This window comes from Phacochoerus africanus, chromosome 8, assembly GCF_016906955.1.
Source record: "Phacochoerus africanus isolate WHEZ1 chromosome 8, ROS_Pafr_v1, whole genome shotgun sequence".
NCBI lineage: Eukaryota > Metazoa > Chordata > Mammalia > Artiodactyla > Suidae > Phacochoerus > Phacochoerus africanus.
This window is the reverse complement of record NC_062551.1, coordinates 151,716,422-151,739,765: the sequence shown is the minus strand read 5'-3', so window position 1 is coordinate 151,739,765 and position 23,344 is coordinate 151,716,422. Positions and strand designations below refer to the sequence as shown.

The 23,344-nt window shown below is 39.4% G+C and overlaps 1 protein-coding gene across 3 annotated transcripts in view; it reads right to left on the bottom strand.

The window, feature by feature from the left end:
- Positions 1-15,710, bottom strand: part of C8H1orf87 (chromosome 8 C1orf87 homolog) — an 82,140-nt gene extending 66,430 nt beyond the window's left edge. For 2 of the 3 annotated variants that reach the window (XM_047788862.1, XM_047788863.1), the window contains exons 1-2: positions 15,623-15,673; positions 14,474-14,664 (exon numbers count right to left, since the gene is read on the bottom strand). In XM_047788862.1, coding sequence (XP_047644818.1) covers positions 14,474-14,580 — 107 coding nt within the window. In that variant the 5' untranslated portion in view covers positions 14,581-14,664; positions 15,623-15,673. Of the gene's footprint in view, positions 1-14,473; positions 14,665-15,622 lie in introns of all 3 variants that reach the window. The other variant, XM_047788861.1, reaches the window with a different exon arrangement.
- Between the last annotated feature and the right edge of the window lie 7,634 nt (positions 15,711-23,344).

The following is a 23,344-nucleotide window of genomic DNA, read 5'->3' as shown; positions in this document are numbered from 1 at the left end:
TGCAATTTGAAGCTCATAATAAAGATAAGTAACTATGGTTTTCAGTGGTTACAAAAGTAATAGTATTGTTGAACATTTAACTACATGACAGCCACATTATAGCCATTACAAACATTTGTTTATTTAGTATTTAGATCAGCTCTATAGGTAGGTGCTTATATTATTCTCATTTTAGGATGAAGAATTTAAGGTTCAGAGGGTTTATGTGATTTGTCCAATTCCACATGACTTTGCAAAGCTGGAGCCAGAATTTAAACCTAAGTCATCCTGATTGTACACCAGTTCCAAGTGCCAGTAGAGTCAGGAAAGGATGCCTGGAAGTTAGGGAGTATACGAGGAACAGAAATTAGAGAAGGAAGCAAGCAGGAAATATAGGATTTAAAGGGGAAAATGGTCATGGGCAGACAGTTAACGCTTCTGGATGAAGGCAATGAGGAGAAATCATCTTTACTTTAACCACTTTCAAAATCCTTTTGTGGGCAGTCTCAAGGCAGAATTGCCTGAGAAATGTAAAATGTGATTGTTTGTCTGTTAAAATAGCCACAGTAGACGTAAAATCAAAAATAACCTGTTAAATCTGTTCAAAGTAAAATCTATTTAAAACACACACACGAAACATTCATAGCACTTTAAAATTATCATGAAAAAGACTCCCCAGCTGAGAAATGGCATGTGTCTACTGTTAGCACAAAAAATTCATCAACACACTTTGGTTGTTATGCTGTTCACAAACCCACAGTTCTTTCTTTTGGGCTTGTGTGCTATCTACCTGCAATATTGAAAATAGAAAATTGCCATTTTGAAAGAAGGCAAAAAAAAAAGTCACCAATACTATTTTGGAAGTAAGACACAGCTAGCTTCCTCATATATACTTCTAACCTCAGCTGTTGTGCTGAGGGATGTTGTAAAGAGTCTAGTGTCATCCGGGAACTACAGCAATTAGGGAGGATTACAGTATTGCTGGATGATAAATGAGGAGAAAACTGTCCAATTGTTCCCTTTTCTTACACTGGGCTATTCCTGCAAACAAGCCCTTTAGTTCCACCCTCTAGTAGAGCTCAGCATCTCAGGATTAGAAAGAAACATTTCAAGGGCCTCTAGTAGCATCCTCTGCCTGAAGCAACATACAGATCCCACGTTGGCCCCTGCCTCCCATGCAACTCCATCTCACCAGATCTCACATTTGATTTGGATTACACCCCTGCCGAGAACATCAAATCTCAAATGGAGGACCCAGGGGGCTCAGAAAAAGGTCACCAGATGCCATCTTAAAGGTCTGCCAGCCTTGGCAGAGACTCAGAGCTGCCAGTTTCCAACTGTGTACCATCTAACAGGCCACAAACCCTCTGGAGAAGACAGCCATGAGTGTGCCAACATAGTGAATGGGGATGTAATTTCAGGAAATGGAAGCATGTTCTTATTTGGAAGTAATAACAGATAATCAACACAACCAGATTTTTCCCTTTTAAAAAGACAACCAAATAAAAAATAAAATGGGGCGGGGGAGGGGAGCCGGTGAAAATCTCATGGAACTCCACAGGGAGGCTGAAACGTAAAACCTGTGCTAACATAGCAAATGTCATTGTGATGAATTGTGAGGGCTTTTTCCCTCTTTTTTAGGCCATGGAGTCATCCATATATTATTATCATTGATATTTAGTCCTCAGAAAGATTTTTAAAGTACATCACCTCCCAAGCCTATACCTGAGTCATTTCTTCATCATTGTAGAAGATGGTGCTTATTTCTGTCAGTCACTATGTATAAGTTCACACAAATTCATTTATGTCATGCTAATGATGCTAAAAAGTAGGTATTATGATCACCATTGTACAGATGAGGAAACGGATTGAGGTAGGAGGTAGATGGGCCCCTGGGCTGAGAACTGCTGGGACTTGTTAGGACAAGTAAACTGGGCCTTGTTTCTCTTTGACATATCAAGGAAAAAGTTAGTTGAAGGCACTGAGCTCTGCTGGAGTAGAGAGATAAGATTGTTAGAGCAACAGGAAAGAAGGGGGGGCAGAAGCTGGAGCAATGAGATTGCAAGCAGAGTTTGTTAACCAACAGAGTCATTGAGAGCTCTGAGCAGGTGAGGCTCGGGCTCCTCCAATGCATGGGAGTGCCCTTTTTTTTTTTTTCTTTTATAGAAGAGGTCACTCTCTTAAGCCATGGAGTCTGTGGCCTTGGGCCTATCTTTGTCTTTGGGAACTCATCCATTACACGGGCCTGTTTGATAAGGAGTCTGTGTCCTTTTAGGCCTGTTTCATTTTCCACATAAGTAGGATGACCATTCAATCACTCCTGGGATCAAGGAGATCTCCTCAATAATACATGTGCAGTAAGACTCCTAGGGGTCAGGAAGGGCGGGGGCACCAGGCCATAACAAGTCCTGTTACCATCCTGGCATTCTTTGCTTTGGAGCCCATCTTTGTCAAAAGGTGTACACACATACTGGGGAGGGTCCTATGTCCAGTCAGGTGTGAGAATTAAAACAAGACAACTGGCTAAAGGTAAACAAAGACCCAATAGAACTGTTCTATATAAGTGATTTAAATCACCTCTCTGGCACGCTCCTCACTCAGGCGTGTACTCCTCTTTAGGGTGTGTATTATTTTATTTCTGACTTAAATAAATCAACCACTTATCTGTGTGCTCTCCCACATGTTGTACTGTGACTCCAACAATAAACTTTATAGTTGTTTTCATAGTCTTTGTCTCCTTGAAACATTCTTGCTTTCCAATGGGGGGCAAGGATCAGGGCAATTCTTCTAATAGCCTCTAGCTAATCTAGTGGCTAGGACTCTTGGTTTTCATCAAGTTCAATTCCTGAGCAGAAAATTAAGATCTCACTCCACGCCATCGCTTACCACTGTTTCTCTGAGATTAGGATATCCAAGAGGGTGGGTAAATTGCCCATTGATAAAATGATAATAGAGACCTAGGGCTCAGTTCCGGGTCTGTGTGGTTTCAAAGCATACACCCCTTCTTTCACATTCCTCCTTCATTTCACACCCATAATACACAAACTGTCCATCTTCCAATATAGGCCTAAAGTTCCTCTCAGAACACCTGAGTTATTTCCAAAGTATCCCAGTTCTTTCTTCCTAGTATTAAGCCACATTCTGACATCAGTGAAAATAACCAAAGTGTATTTTTCATGGCATTTGCACTATATTACTTTATGGAATAAAAACAGTTTCTTAAATTAGGGCCACTTTGGCGGCAAAATTAGTAACCAATTCAATCAGCAATTGTTCTTTGATATGATTTACTCCCCCCCTTTTTTGTTGAAGCATATTTGACTTATAATGTTATATTAGTTTTAGGTGTATAGCATAGTTATTCACGATTTTTATAGATTTTCCTCCATATAAAGTCATTATTGGCTATACTCCCTGTGCTGTACATTTCAGACATGTTTTATACCTAGTAGTTTGTATCTCCTAGTCCCCTTTGCTGACCTGCCCCTCTCCCAACCCTTCTTCCTTCTGGCAACCACCAGGCTGTTCTCTGTATCTGTGAGGCAATTTCTGTTTTGTTACATTTGTTTATATGCTTTATTCTTTAGATTTCACATATAAGTGGACACACACAGTATTTGTTTTTCTCTGTCTGACATATTTCACCAAGCATAATACCATCCAGTTCCATCCATATTGTCATAAATGACAAAATTTCATTCTTTTTAAAAGGCTAATTAATACTCTATTGTATATATAACACTTATTTATTTATTTATTGTCTTTTTAGGGCTGTACCCGAGGCACAGGGAGGTTCCCAGACTATGGGTCGAATTGGAGCTGCAGTTGCCAGCCTATGCCTCAGCCACAGCCACAGCCACATGGGATCTGAACTGCGTCTGCTACCTACACCATAGGTCACAGCAAAGCTGGATCCCCCACTAGCAAGGTCAGGGATGGAAGCTGCGTCCTCGTGAATATTAGTCAGATTTGCTTCTGCTGAGTCATGATGTGATCTCCTAGCCATTTATCTGTTAATGGACACTTAAGTTGCTACTATATCTTGGCTATTTTAATAGTGCTGCTGTGAACAGTGGGATGCACGTATCTTTTTGAATTAGTGTTTTCATTTTCTTCAGGTAAATTAAACCAGAGAAGATGATATCCCAACATACTTACTCTTTTGGAACTTTATTTTTCCATTTAAATGCAGTACTACGGCATTAGACAGATTTACACCAAGGATATTTTCTTCTATTGTACTTGATTTTTAGCTATGATTTACTACTGTCTTAGTCAAGGTTGCAGTGAGTTTCTAATCTCCTCACTGTTTTCAGACTGTGTTGTCTTCAAAGATAAGTGGGGGAAGCAGATATTTAAACAAAATGTGATAACTGAAAAAATAGAGTATGTATCAAAGAGATATAGAATCATAGAGGACTGTCATACCAAATCTGCTTAAGAGGAATGGCAATGACTCCATGAAGGTATTGATACATAAAACAAAAGCTGAAAGAGAAATTAAGAGGTGAGAAAATATTCCAGATAGAACGAAGGGCTTGTCCTTGGAGAAAATGACAGTGATTAAGCCTTAGACCACCTGAAGTGATTCGTAATTGTGCAGGGTGCTAGATAGTAGGACAGAAAACCTGAATCACTCTAAACTTCATTAATCAGAATTTCTTAAAGCAGGACAGAAAATTTATATTTTTAGCAAACATCTCACATGGTTCCTATGTACACAAGAGTTTGAGAAACAACAACATAGATACTGATAAGGGAAGATCTTTTCCATAATTGTGTAAAGTGTGTATATGATTTTCAGGCAGCAGTTAAGGATATACACCGTATGTCCAGCAGACCTGGTGCCCCAAACATAACTTGTGGACTTTTGATAAGTTAGTTCACATCTCTGGTATTCAGTTTAATCTGAGATTAGAAAAATAATACTTAATCAAGATAAAATACATAAAATATTTAGCACCAAACCTGATTTTCAGTCATCCCATACAAATGGTAATTTTATGTTAGTCCTAACTTAAAGATAACTCTTTAATCAATACCTTCCTCATCACCCAGGTACATAAGGAATGCTCTTTCTTTTGGATCCCCAAACTTTCTTTATTGATAGGTAAAACTAAAGTTCGAAAGGTCAACATTTCATAGTTTATAGGAACTGAGGAAAACCTATTTTTAAATAGGTAAAAAGAACATAATCTATCCAGCCACCTTGTTATTTCCTAATAATAGTAAATAAAAGTTTTAGAAATAAAACGCTTAAAAAAAAAAGCAGGTTAATCAGTGTTTAAAATCTGTTCTGATAAAGCATAATTCTTTGGAATCACTTTCCTTAATTTTACAGAAACATTGTTGCATCACAATGTCCTCAGGTGAATTATACCTAGGGGCTGTGTGCACTGTGCTGTTTTTAAATCTTTGAGGCAACAATTTCAACTATGGGCTTGAAATGTAATGTCCTTTGTGCTTGTATTCACCTGTTTCTAAGCAAGATGATTATGTAACTACCTGGCCTCTTCATCAATTATCTCCGTGCTTTAATGCACAATTCTGAGACAGATCTTCTATCCACACTCTGAGAGGATGCACCACACTCACTGACACCTTCTGTCGGATACATTCGCATGGTCTATGGAAATGAGGAGCAGTATTTATTGCTACACGATTTTGTTTAATTAGGTTGAGATCATGGTTGAGATAAAGAGATCATGGATTTAAAAGTGTACTATAGGAAAGGAGAGGGGGAATGAATAAGCAGAACACAGGATTTTTAGGGCAATAATAATACTATGTCTGATACCGTAATGGTGAACACTTGTCATTATACATTTGTCCAAACCCATAGAATGGACAGTACCATGTGAACATTAAGGTAAACTATGAACTTTGGGTGATTTTGCTGTGTTGGTGTAAGTTCATCAATTGTAACAAATGCACCACTGTGGTGGAGGATATTGATAATGGGGAAGACTATGCATTATTGGGGCAGAAGGTATATGGGAACTCTCTGTACCTTCCTTACAATTTTGCTGTGAACCTAAAACTGACCTAGAAAATAAAGTCCTGAAAAAAAGTACTTTATAAACATCTGTGCTTTCTCAAAATTATAAGCAGTTAAACTCAATGTGGCAAGTTATTATATTATCTACTTACAGAAATGCTCCATATACATACACAAGAACATGTCTTTTGCTTTTAAACCAAACTAGGATCATAAATTTTGTGATCCTTAATTTTTTTTTTCCCAGTTGACAATATAATGTGGATACTTTACACATCAATATTTACATCTCTGCAAGAATGTTTAAAGTATCTAGATAATTGCTACATTGCAAAGATATACAATTGTTTATTTAACTTGTCCTATATTATTTGGGAATGTATACTGTTCTCCAATTTTCACTAATTTAAATTTTGCTTCTCCTCTGGATGTTTTCCTTTGCTCCTACCTCCTTGCCTTGTCCTCCGCTTGTAGACAATACCTCTGTGGACTGGTCAGCTGGTCAGGTCACATGTCCTCTGATCTTGGCAGGTTTGTCCCTGGCAGGAGATGGCTCACTCTGCAAGAGTGACTCCAGCTACTTTTGTCTCTTGCAAAGGTCACTTCTTTTCTCAAGGTGGCCTGAACTACAGAATGCTCCTTCCTCAATAATATTCGTCTCTTTCCATCTCTGCAGACTCAGGGCTGATTTACAGCCTAGCAGCTGCTAGCCCATGATTCCGGTACTACACCTAGCAATTCTCTTACTCTCATAACCAAACCCTCCTTGAATCATCCTAATTTGACGATTTCCTGGTTCCCTACTGGAGCCAGGCTTGTATATTCTTGGGTAAGTTTTTTGAAACCAAACCATTAAATCCACCTATAATTTTTTCCATAGAATTAATTCATAGATGGAAATTTTATGCCAAGGTAATGCACTTTTAATAAGTATGCTTAAAAACCAATAGCAAAAGAATATTCTTTACTCTAAACCTTTGTCAACTCTGAGTAATTCCATTATAAAAACATTTCTTTTTTTTTTTTTGTCTTTTTGCCATTTCCAGGGCTGCTCCTGTAGCATATGGAAGTTCCCAGGCTAGGGGTTGAATCAGAGCTGTAGCCGCCAGCCTATGCCAGAGCCACTGCAACGTGGGATCCGAGCCGCATCTGCAACCTACACCACAGCTCATGGCAACACCAGATCCTTAACCCACTCAGCAAGGCCAGGGATTGAACCTGCAACCTCATGGTTCCTAGTTGGATTCATTAACCACTGAGCCATGGAACTCCTATAAAAATATTTCTAATTTTATTGGTAAAAAATAATAGGAGCTCCTGCTGTGGCACAGTGAGTTAATGATCTGCTTGTCTCTGCAGAGGTGCCAGTCCAGGTTTAATCCCTGGCCCAGAGTAGTGGCTTAAGAATCCATTGTTGCTGCAGCTGTGGTGTCTGTCGCAGCTCTAGTTTGGATTCAGTCCCTGTCCTGGGAACTTCCGTATATCTAGGATCCAGCCATAAAAGAAAAAAAAAATCTAATAGTTTAAATCTCTTTTATTACCACTCAGGTTGAATTCCCCATCCCACTTCCCCAACCATATACATATCTAGTGTTCACTTTTATTTCTTCTTTTGTGAATTGCCTATCTAGATCTTTTGCCATTTCTTTGAAACTGCACTGCTCATCTTTGTTTCTAATTCATAAATGCTCTTTATACATTAAGAGGATTATTTTTTTCCTGTCAAGTTTTTCGTAAATAGTATTTTGCTTTTGCCTTTTACTATTTATTATATTTTTGGTATTGTAATGACTTCCTAAAGGTCTCTCTCACTTTACTCATTCTTGTTATCATTTATCCTAACACATAGCAGCCAGAACCATCCTTTAGAAAGCATACATTCAATTGTGTCCTCCACTGCTCTCATTTTCCAGGGTCTTCTCATTCTGCTTAGAACAAATCCAAAGTTCCTACTGTGGACCACATGGGCCAGAATCTGAGCCCCACTGTCTCTCTGACTTCACTTCCTATCCCTCTCCCCATCACCACTAGTTCCACTCACACTGGCTTCCTTGTTCCTCCTTAAACATACCAAAAGGCTTTCTAATGGCTATTCCCTCTGCCCAGAATGCTCTGCCTCATCTATTTACAGTTGATTCTCTGTGCAGAACTGTGGAGGCATGAGGATGGGAATAAACACCTGTGGTGTCGCTCGGTACCCACTGGTTCTCATGGGAAGGAAATCAGCAGCTATAAGACTGCCCTGATCTCTGGGTGCTATGATCCTGGAAGGTAACTTTTTTACGACACAGGCATAAGGCAGCCTTGTACCAAAAAAAATCTGCTTGGGCTCCAGGTGTTGAACTTAGGTGCTATTTGAAGTAGTTGCAGGGAAAGCCAAATGTCCAATATCAGGAGGCTGCGAGGTCTGTGGGAAGCTACAGCCTCTTCTTCTGGGTCAGAAGAAGGAAGAAGAAACTACTAGTTTTATGGACGATTGGAATCTGGTGAGTCATGCTCATTGGGATAAAGTTGGGCTAGTCTTAGGCAGCACATTGCTAGCAATCCATGGTAAAGACTCATTAAATAATTCTAACTCATCTGTACAGTCTCAGTTAAATATCATTTGCTTAGAGAGTCACCTCTTGTGACTCAGTATACCCTAATGACCCTCTTCTATTTTTCCTCATTTCACTATCCTCACTTGCATGGTCGTTGTTTATCTAGTTTGTTGAGTGTCTCCCATCACTAGAACTTCAGGCACATTACTGTGTTCCTAAGGCTTGGCACTCAGCAGGTACTCAATTAATGTTTGTAGAAAAGGTGTTGATTCCATATATGCATTAATTTCTAAGAGGGTTAACATTAACACTTCACAAAACTTCAAGAAATGAAGAAAAACTAATGTATTAATATGAAGGGCTTTGATGGATTTAAAAAATCACAGAGAATGGGCTCCAGGAGAGACATGTGGAAAAATACCAGAACTTTATACTTATTGGCTCTAAATATCAATGTACATTATACAAATATTTGCTACCCTTTCCCATAAAAACTCACAGCCAGCTTCCCCTGTGCTTAACGATTTTATACGAATAGAAATGTAACTACAGAATAAAGTGCTTTGGGTCATTGATTCTTGGCACTGGTAGGAACTATAGAGGCCAACTTTATTCACTGGAAGCATCTCTACTCACTGGAGTTTGTTGAAAGGGACCCAATCCCTTTTTTATTCCCAGATTCTATAAATGCTCCCCTAGGCCACCTGTCACACCCTGGACCTTCCATAATGCCGTACATTTGTGGCATGCAGGATGAAGCATAGTATTCCCAGTGACAGGTATGATGGGCCTCCCCATTCCTCTATCTGGATACCTTTGGCTCCTGCTGAGCTTAAAAGCAAGTGTACAGGGAAAACCCTCTGTTTTATCCTCCACTCCACTCTCTACTATTACCATACTTCTGGTCATCAAATATGTGTAGGTTTTCCCCACACCAAGCAACCCTTTGACACCAGCAGAGTGGCCTACATTTCAATTCAGTTCCAACACTATCGGGAGTTAGCACAGACCCCATGGATTTAGGGCTCAGTCACACAAGACTGCTCACTCCCTTCAGATGTCAGTCACAGGTCCAGGTTGTCACCTGTGTTTCTGATAGACTGGCTATAAATCAGGGTTCCTACGGTTTCCTCCTCAGCTTTGATGAATTTGCTAGAGTGCCTCATAGAACACAGGAAAACCATTTACTTCCTAGATTAATGGTTTACTATGAAAGGATACAATGCAGGGACAGCTGGATGGAAGAGATGCATAGGGCAAAGTATGTAGGACAGGCCGTGAACTTCCATGCCGTCTGCAGGCACACCACCCTCCTGGCACATGGATGTCTCAGTAGCTCATACGCCTATTGAACCCCATACTTTTGGAATCCAAGTGAAGCTTAATCATGTAAAGATTAATCATTAATTCAGTCTCCAGATTCCCTTCCCTCTGAGGATGGGGTGAGGGTTGGGGCTGAGAGTTCTAAGCTTTTATTCATTGTTTGGTCTTTGTAGTGACCAGCAACCATCCTGAAGCCATCCAGGAGCCCAATGATGGTATCCTCCTTAGAATAAAATTCCCATCACTCAAGAATTTCCACAGGATTTAAGAGCTTTGTGTCAGGAACCAGGGAAAAAGACCAGACTGAAGAACAAAAGATGTTCCTGGTGTTCTTATAGCTTAGGAAGTTGCAAGGGATTTAGAAGTTCAATGCCAGGATCTGGGAGCAGAGACTAGTATGTATTCTATTACTTCAGAGTAAGTAAAACCTAAACTTTTATTCTCTCTCTATAACCACTTACATTTACCCTTATCTAAAGACAGACTTGGCATATATTTCTGTAGATTTCATCTTGTTGGTTTTAGTTCGTTTTCCTACCAACACTACCCAGCATTCATTCAACTACCTACCTGTTTACTGAAGTGATTTGTCTGTCATCCTCCAGTTGAGGATTAAAAAAATGTTGACTAAGAACAGGGTTACACAAATCCTCTCAATCCTCTCTACCTCCAACATTGTGTGTTTACAGCCATTGTTTAATCACTACCAGGTTGTTATGTCACTACCTTAATACTGATGAGTCCAGAATTCTCTGCCTTATTTCAAGATTATGAGAAAAATTTGCCTAATGACTCACTGAAGTTTACAAATACTGTGTGTTTATGATTCCCTTTCTTTGCACTGCAGTAAACTCATCAATGAAGGAAATGGGGCCAGTTCCGCATGATCTGTTTTTAGTGAACATGTACCGACCCTTACTGACCATCACCTTTGTGTTTTGTTCTCATATCTAGTATAGTTAATCCTTTGATGCATAACTTTGCTAGGGATTGTCCACAAGCCTCAAGTTCTGTGATTTCATTACCAACTTTTATCTCCTTTGAGAAAGTGAGAATATTTATCTCCTAGCATCTGGCATATCTTCTTCTGGATCAGCTATCAGATTACTCATCAGGGTTCCATAGTTACAGCTTCATGTTATTTTAGCAAAATGGGCCTTTAGGCTTGTATTTAAAGCAACTAAGTGTTGTCTTTCTAGAGCTTTACTTTTCTTGGCATCTGTTGTACTGTAATTCATTTATTGGGCTTTCAATATGTACCAGACTTTGCACTCAGTGCTAAGGGTACAGTTGTGCACTAATAATCTCTAACGATGCTATGGGAGCCCACAGGGAGTGGCAGGCAGGAAAATCTGGGGCTAGTGATGGTGGCACCTGATTATATTTTCATTTTAAAAAGATGGTGCCAGCCATACTTGAGAACTGGGCTTCTCGAACTGTAATGTTTCATAGGCCTCACCTGTGAATTGACAACAATGCAGATTCTGACTCAGTGTTTGCAGAGGGCCCTGAGATTCTGCATTTCTAACAAGCTCCCATGCGAGGTTGCTGGTGGTGGTCCATAGACCACACTCCGAGGAGAAAGGATTCCAAGAGTGAGTGAGAATAGAGTCAGGGAGCTGGGCTGAAGGGCTGTTGTAGGCATCAAGGAGGATAATGATAACGTCGCAAACTAAGGGACTCCTGTTTTACTCTTTAAACCCTGTATATTGACTCCCTTTGTGACATATGCATTCTAAGTAGGCATTGATTATTTTCCTTTCATCTCCTGTCAATAACTATATAGACTAAACTGAGGAAGGAGAGGGAGTTCAATTCCAGTCTTAGTTCTTCACAAGAGGCCTCACTTAGGTCCACTGATACCTGTTGTCTCACCTCATCTGTGAAATGGGAGACTGGATATCCAGGGTTAAGTTGTATCCCAGCCCCCAAATCCATATACTGAGTCCTAACCCCCGGTACCTCAGAAAGTGACTTATTTGGAAATAAGGTGACTGCAGATATAATTAGTTAAGATGAGGTCAGGTCATGCTAAAGTAGTAAGTAAGCCAATTGACTGATGTCCTTATGAAAAGAGGAAATTTGTACACAGACACACATACAGGGAGAAGCAAGGAGAGAGACCTGGAACAGAAGGGTGCTTCCTGGGCACCTCAGAGGGAGCAGGGCACTGCTGGTACCTTGGTTTCAGTTGTCATCTCTGGAACTATGAGGCAGTATGTTTCTGTGGGTGTACACCACCCAGTTAATGGTAATTTCATACAGCAGATCTAGCAAACATACACTGATTTGTGCCTTGAAGGTCACTTCTATGTCTGACATATTATCCTTCTTTTCTAAACATCCTTTAAGAAATCTGAACTACATGTAGTGACACAAGAAGATTTCTGTTTTTCCATCCATTTTTAAATGTATAATATTTCTTTTTAATTCAGATTTCCCTTTTTGAGATTTCTTCCCTCTTTTTGGAATTTACTTATGTTTCCTAGGTAGCTTTTTTTTTTTTTTTTTTTTTTACTAATGGGTTCAAATTGATTCAATCCAAAGAAAACAACTTCTTGAGACCTTGGTTGAAGGGTGTATGTACATACATCATGATGAAAATGAATTTTAGAGACAGAATTTGGAACATGCAAGGCATAAATAATTGTGGTGGGTCTGTCCTTATCTCAGGAAGAAGCTTTTTTTTTTGAGAGTTGTTTATTTTTGAACTATACAAGAATATTTTAGTAAAGCTTATTAACTATCCTATATCATTCCAGCAATAGTATTATCAAGTCCGTATAAAACAGAAACAAAATCTAACTTAATATAAAAAATAACAATTGTTTTACTGTCTGTGTCACAGAAGAAACAGAACTGTGTCTTTTATTTCCCAATTGACGTAGCTGATGTAATCTTATTTCCCGAATCTAAAGTTTAAAGAATAGAGAGAAATAAGTAAAGGCACCTTATAGACAAATGAAATTTTTCTCTATTTAAAAGGACAAGGACCCTTGTCCTACTCCTCTACCCACATTAGAAATGTATTAGACCCTGATACCTGTGGAAAAAGGAAGTGGTTGGGTATGAAAAGGTTAAACAAACAATCTCAAAGAGAAATGGAATTAGTAGAACAGTAATGCTGTCTTTCAGGTAGCAGGAGAGTTGAGCAAAACATTTCAACTGATCTTATTTACTTTTCTGGACAATGACTAGGATTTGTCAAGATTAGCAGATCTTGAAACATCACTTATCACTTCACTTACTCATCTACAAAACAAAGACATCTTGGCATTGAACATAAAAGAAACAACAAGCATTTCACAGAAAAAGATTTGATTGTCTTATATCCATGGAAAGCTTTGCTTCAATAATAATAGCAGAACCATTTATTAAGCATGTCAAATATACTGCTAGGCACTGTAAAGATGTTTTAAATACACTTTTTTTTCTCATTTAATCCTCACAACAACCCTGCTGGATAGATAGGTTTTATACCCACTTGATAGATGTAGGATCTGAGGCCAGAGCTGTTAATTCACTTTCTCAATGTTGGAAGGTTAGAAAGACACAGAGCCAGGAATCAAACTCACATCTCTCAGGTCCATAGGGATCCCAAATGTATGACTCCTGCTGCAAAGCTCACTTCCTGTGCCATGGCAGACATTACTAATTGATTATTGTACTCAGTTTGGAGTCTCTCGGGGCTGATAATACTGATGCTAAAACCTATTTGCCCTTCTTAGTCCTATACTCCGTAACAGTAGTTCTAATGGCCTCATTTCAGAGATTCTGATTTAATAGGTCTTGGGTTGGACCCCATGTCTTTATTTTTAGGGATTCTCCAGGTGATTCTTATGAGAGCCAGGTTTGGAGTCCACTGCTTTCTGCTAGATCTTTCTGTTTGTCTATTTATTTGCTCTGTGGGTTTCTGAATTAGAGGAAAAAGCTAAGGAAATAATCTTGGGAAGTCAATAATTGACTGGTTGCTATTTATGGGATATCTACTAGATTAAAGCAGGTCTAATACCTTCCTTTTCTTATGCAAACCACCAATACTCCGGAAGAACTGGTTATACTTTGTGGTGCCAAACATCTAGTGGATATTAGAGATTGATGAGTATCCTCTCTCAAATGTGACTGTGATGGGTTTGGAGGAAGAAAGCACTCTAGGTTATGCTCTGAGAAGCCCCTACTTAGAGCAGTATGAAATACGAAGAAAAGTAAGTGAAACTCTTACAAGTTATGATTTCATTATTAATCCCACTCCTTTAATTTCTAACAAATTGACTAACAACCTTCCTCCTTCCCTTCCTCCCCTACCAAAATTACTACATGTGGTGGATTACAAACCTGATGAGGAGAAGCAGCAATACTCCATTAATATTTATAAATGTCTCAATACTTATATTTCCCATCCATTTGGAAAATTAGCCCAAGTAATTAAAGAGTATAGGGAATTACAAAGATGAAAAATTCAGGAAAACACTCTGCTTAGAAGTTATCAACAGTTATTTTATTCGGTTGTTGCATCTTAATGACTTAATATTCCATGGATGGCATTTTTAAAATGTAAATTTCTAGATTAAAAAAAAACCCCAAACTTCATTATCATCCAAGCAAAACAGTATTTTTCAAACAGTAAACTTACATCTTTGGCCTCTCCACAAGGTATCGAAAGTGTTTACTTCCTACGATTTTCACCACCATCTCAGGCATTGCGTCTGATCCACGGGGAGTCCTCCAAACTGAAGACATAACTCTCGAAACCTCTTCAAATCCTTGGTGATGGAAAATAAGCAAAACTCTTCCTCTTGATTTCCACTAGACAACTGTAGCATCCTTGTCAATAACAATAATAACAACCACAATGAACCAACTACTTTCCCTATATTATTATCTCAATATTTCTTATAAAAGGATATGTAAGATACTCTTAATCACGATTATTGTTTTCATCTTACAGTTAAGGCATAATGTAGCTAAATAACTTATCAATACCGCATAATAGTAATTAACAGAGTTAGGAATCCTACCCAAGAGGTCTGCAAAACTGGTCGACTGAGCCATTCAGGGACTCTGCCTTCCTATACTACACATCACCAGACAGGATTCTTGTGAGGGCAAAGAGGGAACCAGGGATTTCCAGGGATATGTGAACCTGTGTTCGATTTTGATGCTCAGTTTCCCCATTTATGAAACCAGAATAATTCCAGTTCTGCTCTCAGGCTTTAGGGAGAATGCAGTGAGATTATGCATCTGAAGGAGCATCATGCATAGAAAAGAGGGATTTTTCTTATTACCATTGATCTGTTTCTGTCATAATCCGGTGAATCTAAAATTGAAGTCCTGCACTAGATGGTTTTTAAACAGGACTGATGCCAAGGGAAATTTAGAAGTTCTGTAAACCTGGCTCTAGGCTAATCATTCCCTTTCAGAGCCTCTCTGAGATTGAAAGACTTTTAGAAATCATTCTAATCCAAATGCTTCCTTTACAAATTGGGAAACAGAGCCCAGAGATGGTATTATTTGACCAAGGTCACACAGCAAGTGAGAGCAGACTTGTTTTTAGTACTCCAGTCTGGTAACAAGACCAGGATTCTTCCGAAGACGCCAGTTTTTCTTAGTGCGTGTTCCCCAGTAGGACCTACTCTACAAGGGTAGTCCCATCCCTTCAACTTCTTTGAAGCTATCTGGAAACTCAAGGACCAGAATCTATGATTGTGGGGTCCCCCCTACCCAGCAACTTCGTGTCAGTCCTGAGTCCTTGCCCTAGAGAGAACATAGGGGCTGGTCTTACCGCTCCTGCGACTCAGGGGTGCGCGCGGTCAGCCCTTCTCCTCAAAAACCCGACCTGTGTGGACAGGGTGGGGAGGGGCATTGGGCCCAGGACTCTGAGCCAATCACCAGCCCTGCTCTGGGTGGAGGCTGCTCCCTACTCCAGGTTGCTAAGGACGCAGAGGGCCGTTGCTGGGCGGGGACCAAGTCTGCTACCTGCTGGAGGCTGGGGCCTCCACCCACGCCCAGGGTGCTGCTGCTGACAGGCAATTCGTCTGGAAGTTCTTTTCAAATCTGTACTTTGGAACGTCCTCAAAGACTTAAGCATTCTTCCTGAAACCCATCTCTCTCCCCTGTGTGGTCACGCTTGTCCCGCTCTTTCCCTTAAGCTTCATTTCCCTTTATGAGGTGTACACACAGCTGGGAATTTTACAAATCCAGGCTCTCAATGTACGGCTTTGGCTAAGTCCCTTCTTCTCCCAGAGGTTCAGTGTCCACAAATGCAAAAGTGGGGAAAGTAATAATAGGGTCATAAATGTAAGTTGGTGATGCAATTAAATAAGAACATGTTAAAAAAAATTAATTTGGAGTGGTATCCATATGCCAGCTCCCTCATTGAGCCTGATAACTATTACCTTATAAGTTAACAATTACCAATAAAATAATTTTATTTCTATTTTAAAAATTAAGAAAACAAGTCTTGAGGTGTTGACAAATTACTCAAGACCCCACAGGGACAATTGACAGAGGCAAGGTTTTAATATAAACGCACATATTTAAAATTTTCAGGCATTTTTTTATTATGCTAAAAGTTTTCAGCAAATGTGGGTAAAAGTGCATTAAATGGACTCCACAGTGGTGATATTTCCATCAGCAGCAGCAGTCCAGGCATCCACAACTCCTGCTTCCCCACGCCCTGACTCCTGCCCTCTAGCTATATTGTGTGTTGTGCTTCATTGTATCATCTACCTGCACAGGCTGCCAGAGGTGGATGATGCATTGGGATCTCCTCTAGGTCTCACTCTTTAGTGGGCAAGACTCATAAGTGTGTTCTATGATATATGAAGCACCAGGGAGTACAGGAGAGGGGGCAGCTCCTGTCTCACTCCTCCAGTCCAGCCTTCAGATTGTCACCAGAGAAGTCCTCACAAGGCACAGCTCTGATAAGCCCCCTCCTCTGGTCCAATGTCTCAAAGGCCACCATCAACCATGGAGGTCGTGCATGATTTCAAAGTCTTCTATGCCCCAACATCAAGCTAGATCTAACTTGCTATCCCGCTACTTCTCCCAGACTTGCTATACTCCATCCAATCTGGTCTACTCACTGGTCTGAATCTGCCTTTCATTTTTCTGCCTCTGTGCCTTTGTTCATTCTCTTCCCTCTGTCTACAATACCCTTCTGTTTCCTCATTGTATCAGCCTGTTCTCTGTTCTTTAAGTGTCGTCTCAAATGGTTAAATGTATGCATTGGGGACTCAGATAACTTGGGTTCAAATCTCAGCTCTTCTAGTTGAAGGAGATCTCAGGCAAGTCCCTTAACAACTTTATGCCTTTGTTTCAACTTCTATAAAATGAGGATGATGTTTTGTAAAGATTAATTGAGTTATATAAATAAGGCATTTAGAACAATGCCTGACACATAAGGAGCAATATAAATGCTGGCTCTCATCATTATTATAATGATCTGTCAAGAAGCCAAACCAGATCCCAGAAGCTGAAAATGATTTCTCCATTCTCTGTATAATTTGATTTCTTTTTTATAAAATATGTCTTTCTTTGCCTGAGGATATGACTGTTTGTTTGCATCTGTTATCATATCTTCCTGGGCTATGCTTGTGATACACTGAATAATGCCCCCCAGCCCCGATGTTCCCATTCTAATCCCTGGAACCTATTAACGTTACCTTCTGTAGAAAAAGGGACTTTGCAGGTGTTAAAGATCTTGAGATGGGGAGATTTTCCTGGATTATCCAAGTAGGCCCAAGTATAATAAATAATGTCCTTAAAAGAGAGAGGCAGTGGGAGGTTGGACTACAGGAGAGGAAGTAGGAGATATGACCATGAAGCAAGAGGGTGGAGTAATTAGAAGAATGGGTCATGAGCCAAAGAGTGCAGGTGGCCTCCAGAAGCTAGGAAAGGCAAGGGAAGGGATTCTCCTCTAGGGCCTCCAGGAGGAACCACATCTTGTTGATCCCTTGACCCTAGCCCAGCTACACTGCTTTTGAGCATCTGGTTTCCAATTTTTGTTGTCGTAAATCATCAAGTTTGTGATAATTTATTATAATAGCCATAAGAAATTAATGCAATGCCATTGAAGGATTTACTTCTTTATAGAACTGATCACACTCTATGGCTTAAGGAGGCTAAATAGTTCTTATCAATTACCAGTACCCAGATATCAGAGAGAAAAAGAACTCTTCTATGTGCTCACAGTTTAGTAACCTGTGAGGATAAGTTGTTGAGGCTGTTGGTAGAGATCCATTATTAACACATACTACCCCCCCCCTTTTTTTCAGTAGAAGAGGAGGAAGTCAGTTCAGAACTGAAAATAGAGCCAGTGTGTGAAAGGTGACAAGAAAAAAGAGTCTGAATCCAGGAGTGTCTGAAGTTAGATTCTAGAATTCCCAAACAGAGGAATGATGCATTTGCCTTTTACTTAAAATGTCTTGAGATGGGCTTCATTAATCTTTTTTTTTTTTGGTCTTTTTGCCTTTTCATGGGCTGCTTCCATGGTATATGGAGGTTCCCAGGCTAGGGGTCTAATTGGAGATGTAGCCGCTGCCCTACGCTACAGCCACAGCAAAGTGGGATCCGAGCTGTGTCTGCGACCTACACCACAGCTCATGGCAATGCCAGATCCCTAACCCATTGAGCAAGGCCAGGGATAGAACCCTCAACCTCGTGGTTCCTAGTCGGATTCATTAACCACTGAGCCACGATGGGAACTCTTGCATTTAGTTTTTTGAGGAAATACCATACTTTTTTCCACAGTGGTTGAACCAATTTATCTTCCTACCAACAGTGTTAGGAGGGTTTCCTTTTCTCCACACCCTTTCCAGCATTTGTTATTTGTAGACTTAATAATGATGGCCATTCTGACTGATGTGTGGTGGTACCTCATTGTAGTTTTGATGTGCATTTCTGTAATAATTATTGATGTTGAGCATTTTTCATGTGCCTCATGGCTGTCCATATGTCTTCTTTGGAGAAATGTCTATTTAGGTCTTCTGCCCATTTTTCAATTCAAAAAGATACATGTCTCATGGTTCCTAGTTGGATTTGTTTCTGCTGCACCATAATGGGAACTCCACTAATCTTTTTTTTTTAATAATTATCACTATTTTTTTCCATTATAGCTAGTTTACAGTGTTCTGTCAATTTTTTACCATATAGCAAGGTGGCCCAGTGACACATACATATGTACATTCTTTTTTTCTCACATTATCATGCTCCATCATAAATGACTAGACATAGTTCCCAGTGCTATACAGCAGGCTCTCATTGCTTATCCCCCAAAGGCAATAGTTTTCATCTATTAACCCCAAATTCCCAGTCCATCTTATCCTTCCCCCCTCCCCAACAACCACAAGTATGTTCTCCATGTCCATGATTTTCTTTTCTATGGAAAGGTTCATTTGTGCTGTGTGTTAGATCCAAAGAGTTCTGATTAATTCAGATACTCTTAAACTTCATGTTGCTAAGGCTTATATGTGGGGTTCAGTTAATAGATTGAATGGCATTTTAAGTTTCACTATAAATTCTGTGATAAAGCTTGAAGGAGTAAATTGCTCTTGATCAAATCAGATATTCTACTAAAGACTATCCTTTGACCTTATCTTGACTTAGAGGCTTTACAAATGCCAACTTGAAACAAAATGACATTGGAGGGAGGCTTTCCATAATGCAGCTCATCTATCAGTTTGGAAGTATTTAGATGAAATTTGATGTATTTTTTTCAGACCCCAGGGAGCCTTTGATTTGCCATTTCCTAGCCAAGTGACCTTGAACAGGCAATTTAACTCTTTTATCTTTAAGGTAGAGACAAAAATAATTACCCAGAAAATTGCTATCAGGATTACAGATAACATTCTTTTTGGTGTACTCAAGGCATGTGGAAATTCCCAGGTCGGTATCGAATTAGCTCACTGTGCCATGAAGGAAATTCCTAGAGATAACATTCCTAGAACCCTAATAAGCACTGCTAGGCTTCCAATAAATTGTATTCTTGTATATAACAATAGGACCTTATATTTAGCGAATATTGTGTGCAAGACACTGTACTAAAAGCTTTTCATTCAATATCCCATTGACTATTCCCACAAATTGTGTGAAATAAGGACTATTATTATTCCCCATTTTAGAGAAGAGGAACCTGAGATTTAGAGAAGATAAAAGAAATGTGCCTTCTGTATAGCACAGGCTTCTCTACCCAATAATCTGTGATAATCTATATTGGAAAATAATCTGAAAAAGAATGGATATGTATATACGTATAACCAAATCACTTTGTCGTACAGCAGAAATGATCACAACATTGTAGATCAACTCTACTTGAACTAAACTTAAAAAAAAAAGGAATAAAAAAGGGAACATAGCTGGAAAGTGTCAGAGCTGCAATGCAAATATAGGTGCGTCTGACTCTAGAAGTAGCCTTTATAACCTCTACTCCTCAACTCCTTTGTGGATATTAGCCATTTTATTATTCTACTAAGTTAATATTTTTATTGGCATTGCTTTAAGGGTCTAGATCCCATAGAGAAAAGATTCTATGATAAAATTCTTAAGAAGGAATGGTCCCTTCTTATCTAGGATTTTCTACTTCACACTCCGCCTTATGAAATGACATAACCAGGAAACATCTCTCCAGTGGTTTATATTAAAGAAGACAAAACAAAAAGCTATGCAATAAATGTCTCCACAAGATTAAATACCATGGTTAAAGCTGTCTTCCTAGAATTCAACAGCTTTAGATTACGAGTCACCAGAGAAAGATTCCAGAGAAACATCTCTATCCAATAGAATCAGCTCTCTCTTCCCCCCACCTCCCCAAAAAGATGAATAGCTGTAATAAGGGGACCAAAGAATGCCCCCCCAAAACATCATAATTTCACATTTACCATCAAATAGACTAAAGAAGAGGAAAAGAATTGTCTCCAATGTTTTGTTTTTGCCCACATAATTCAAAAGAATGAGTTTATAAATAGGAAGCCATAAAGCACCACTTTTGAACAGTTTAATCATAGATCTTTAAAACCGAGGCATTTTGCATTAAAGTCCCTGTCTAAAAAGAGAAGGGACAAATACTGATGTAGACTGTGTTGCAAAAAATATGAGGCAATATCTTTTTTCTTTTTTTTTTTTTTTTGGCCAAAGAAACATACAGGACTCAAGCCAATGATCCTTATGACTAATGGGGGACTTCAGGTGAAAAGATGAACAAGGGCAAGCTGATTTTAGAACAGAATGAAAATATGCCCAAGTTTCTTTCCTCTTTCAAATGCTCTCATGGCTCTGGAAAAATAAGGTCATGTAGCATACGGATTAGATGGGTTGACTTTGGCCCCTGTATGAGTTTACCAGGGTTGCCATAACAAGTACTACACAGTGGGTGGATTAAAAGCAGAAATTTATTGTTTCATAGTTCTAGAGGCTAGAGTCCCAGAAGATGTCAGCAGAGTTGGTGGCTTCTGAGGGTGGTGGGACAGAATATCTTCCATGCCTGTGTCCTTGCTTCTGGAGGTTTTTTGATAATATTTGGCATTCCTCAGCTTATAATTTTTGCCTTCATGTTCACGTGACATTTCCCCCATGAGCACATTGGTGCCCACTCTACTCAGGTCTTAACTAATTACCTCTGCAATTTTTTTTTCCCACAACTAAAGTGCCAGACTAGGCATGGAACCAAGCCATAGCAGTGACTCTGGCCACAACAGTGATAATGTGGTTCCTTAACTGCTAGGCTACCAGGAAACTACTCATTCTATTTCCATACAAGGTCAGAGTCTCAGCAACTAGGGGTTAGGATTTCAACATGTGGAGTTGAGGGGCATAAAATTTGCTATGGACTGAATATTCATGCTCCCTCCCTAGCCTCCCATCCATATGTTGAATTCCTAATCCACAATGTGATGGTATTTGAGGTGGGGTTTTTGGGAGGTATTTAGGTTTAGATGAGGTCATGGGACTGGTGCCCTTAAAAGGAAAGAAGGGACCAGAGCTCTCTCCCTGCACCCTATGAAGTACAACAGGAAAGAGTTCCTTTGCAAACCAGGAAGAAGGCTCTTTCTGGTTTGAATTGGCTAGCTCCTTGATTTGGACTTCTGAGAATTTAGAACTTTGAGAAACAGATGGATATTGTTTAAACCATTCACTCTATGGTATTTTGTTATAGCAACTTGAACTGACTAAGACACAGTTCAACCCAAAAGAAGCCCTAACTGCCTGGATCCCAAATCTGCCTCTGCAGTTAGTTTGATGTTACTATTGGCAAGTTACTTTGCCTTTCTGTAACTTTATCTCTTCGTGGATAGTACCAGTGCTTACAATCAGGGAAGGTTAAAGGGAATTAACAAATGTTTAGAATAGTGTTATATGATAAGAGTTTGTTTTCATTTGTCTTCCTCCTTTGGGTGATATACATGTTCTTTATTATGGCCTCCTTGGTTTGGCTCTTGTTCACGTCTACAGTCTCATCTCCCACTCTTTCTCCCACCCACCTAATTAACTGAAGCCTCACCAAGTTGCTTGCTGTTCCTTAAGAAATTTCCAGGGGGTTTTATTCCTCATGCCTTTGCAGAAGTTGTTTTTAATTTGAAATGTTTTCCTCATGGCCCTGTTTCTAACTTTTATGATAAAATCAGATGTTACCAATTCTGTAGGCTATGTGTTCCCACTATCCTAAGGCAGATAGTTCTGCTCTCTTCAGTAAACTGGCAGTCTTAATGAAACCTGGGTTAAATCCCAATTCACCTACTTTCACTAATCAAGGTGATTTTTGGAATGGCATGTCCTCCAAGCAGCATGCAGCCTAGATAATCAGATGTTTGCCTGAGTTGTTTTCTAGGAACTTGGAATCAGTTGTGTCTAGTTTGAGCTGAGCCAGCTAAGACTGGATAGAACCACTGGCTCTTCAACTGGACATGCATAAGTGTCTGCTCCATGACCTTTTGAAATTGTAGAGGCTAGTAGCTAAGTTACACCTGCACAGAACAATATTTATTGCACCTTTTTCTCATCACCTTTCCCCACTCTCAATGCCTCAAACCACCCTGCTTCATTATTTGTTAACCCAGAAATACTCATAGTCCCTTGCTTTAGGGGAGGTAGATTTAATATTCCTTTTTCCATCTCCTTCCTTAGCTGCCTTTTGAACAAACCCCTTTTCCTACAAACTTCAGAGTCCTGGTGTTTTGGGCTGTTCATCCTGCAAAATGAACCAGGTTTGTAACATTAACAGCTATTGCTCTTAATTGTAATTACTGGTTTATTATCTTTTTCTCATGCTCGAATTGCTCCTGTTCATGGTAGATACTGTGTCTTACTTATCATGTGGCCAGTACAGTGCTGGCACATAGTATGCGATCATAAGTATATTTTAAATACATGAAAGAAAACAAACACACTGGATCATTTGTATCAGTATAATAGTATGAATTATCATAAGTAAACATAATTTAACAAAGGATAACATCTTCTATTTAAGATTTACTATATGCCAGTCACTTTATGTGTAAGTGTGGTATCT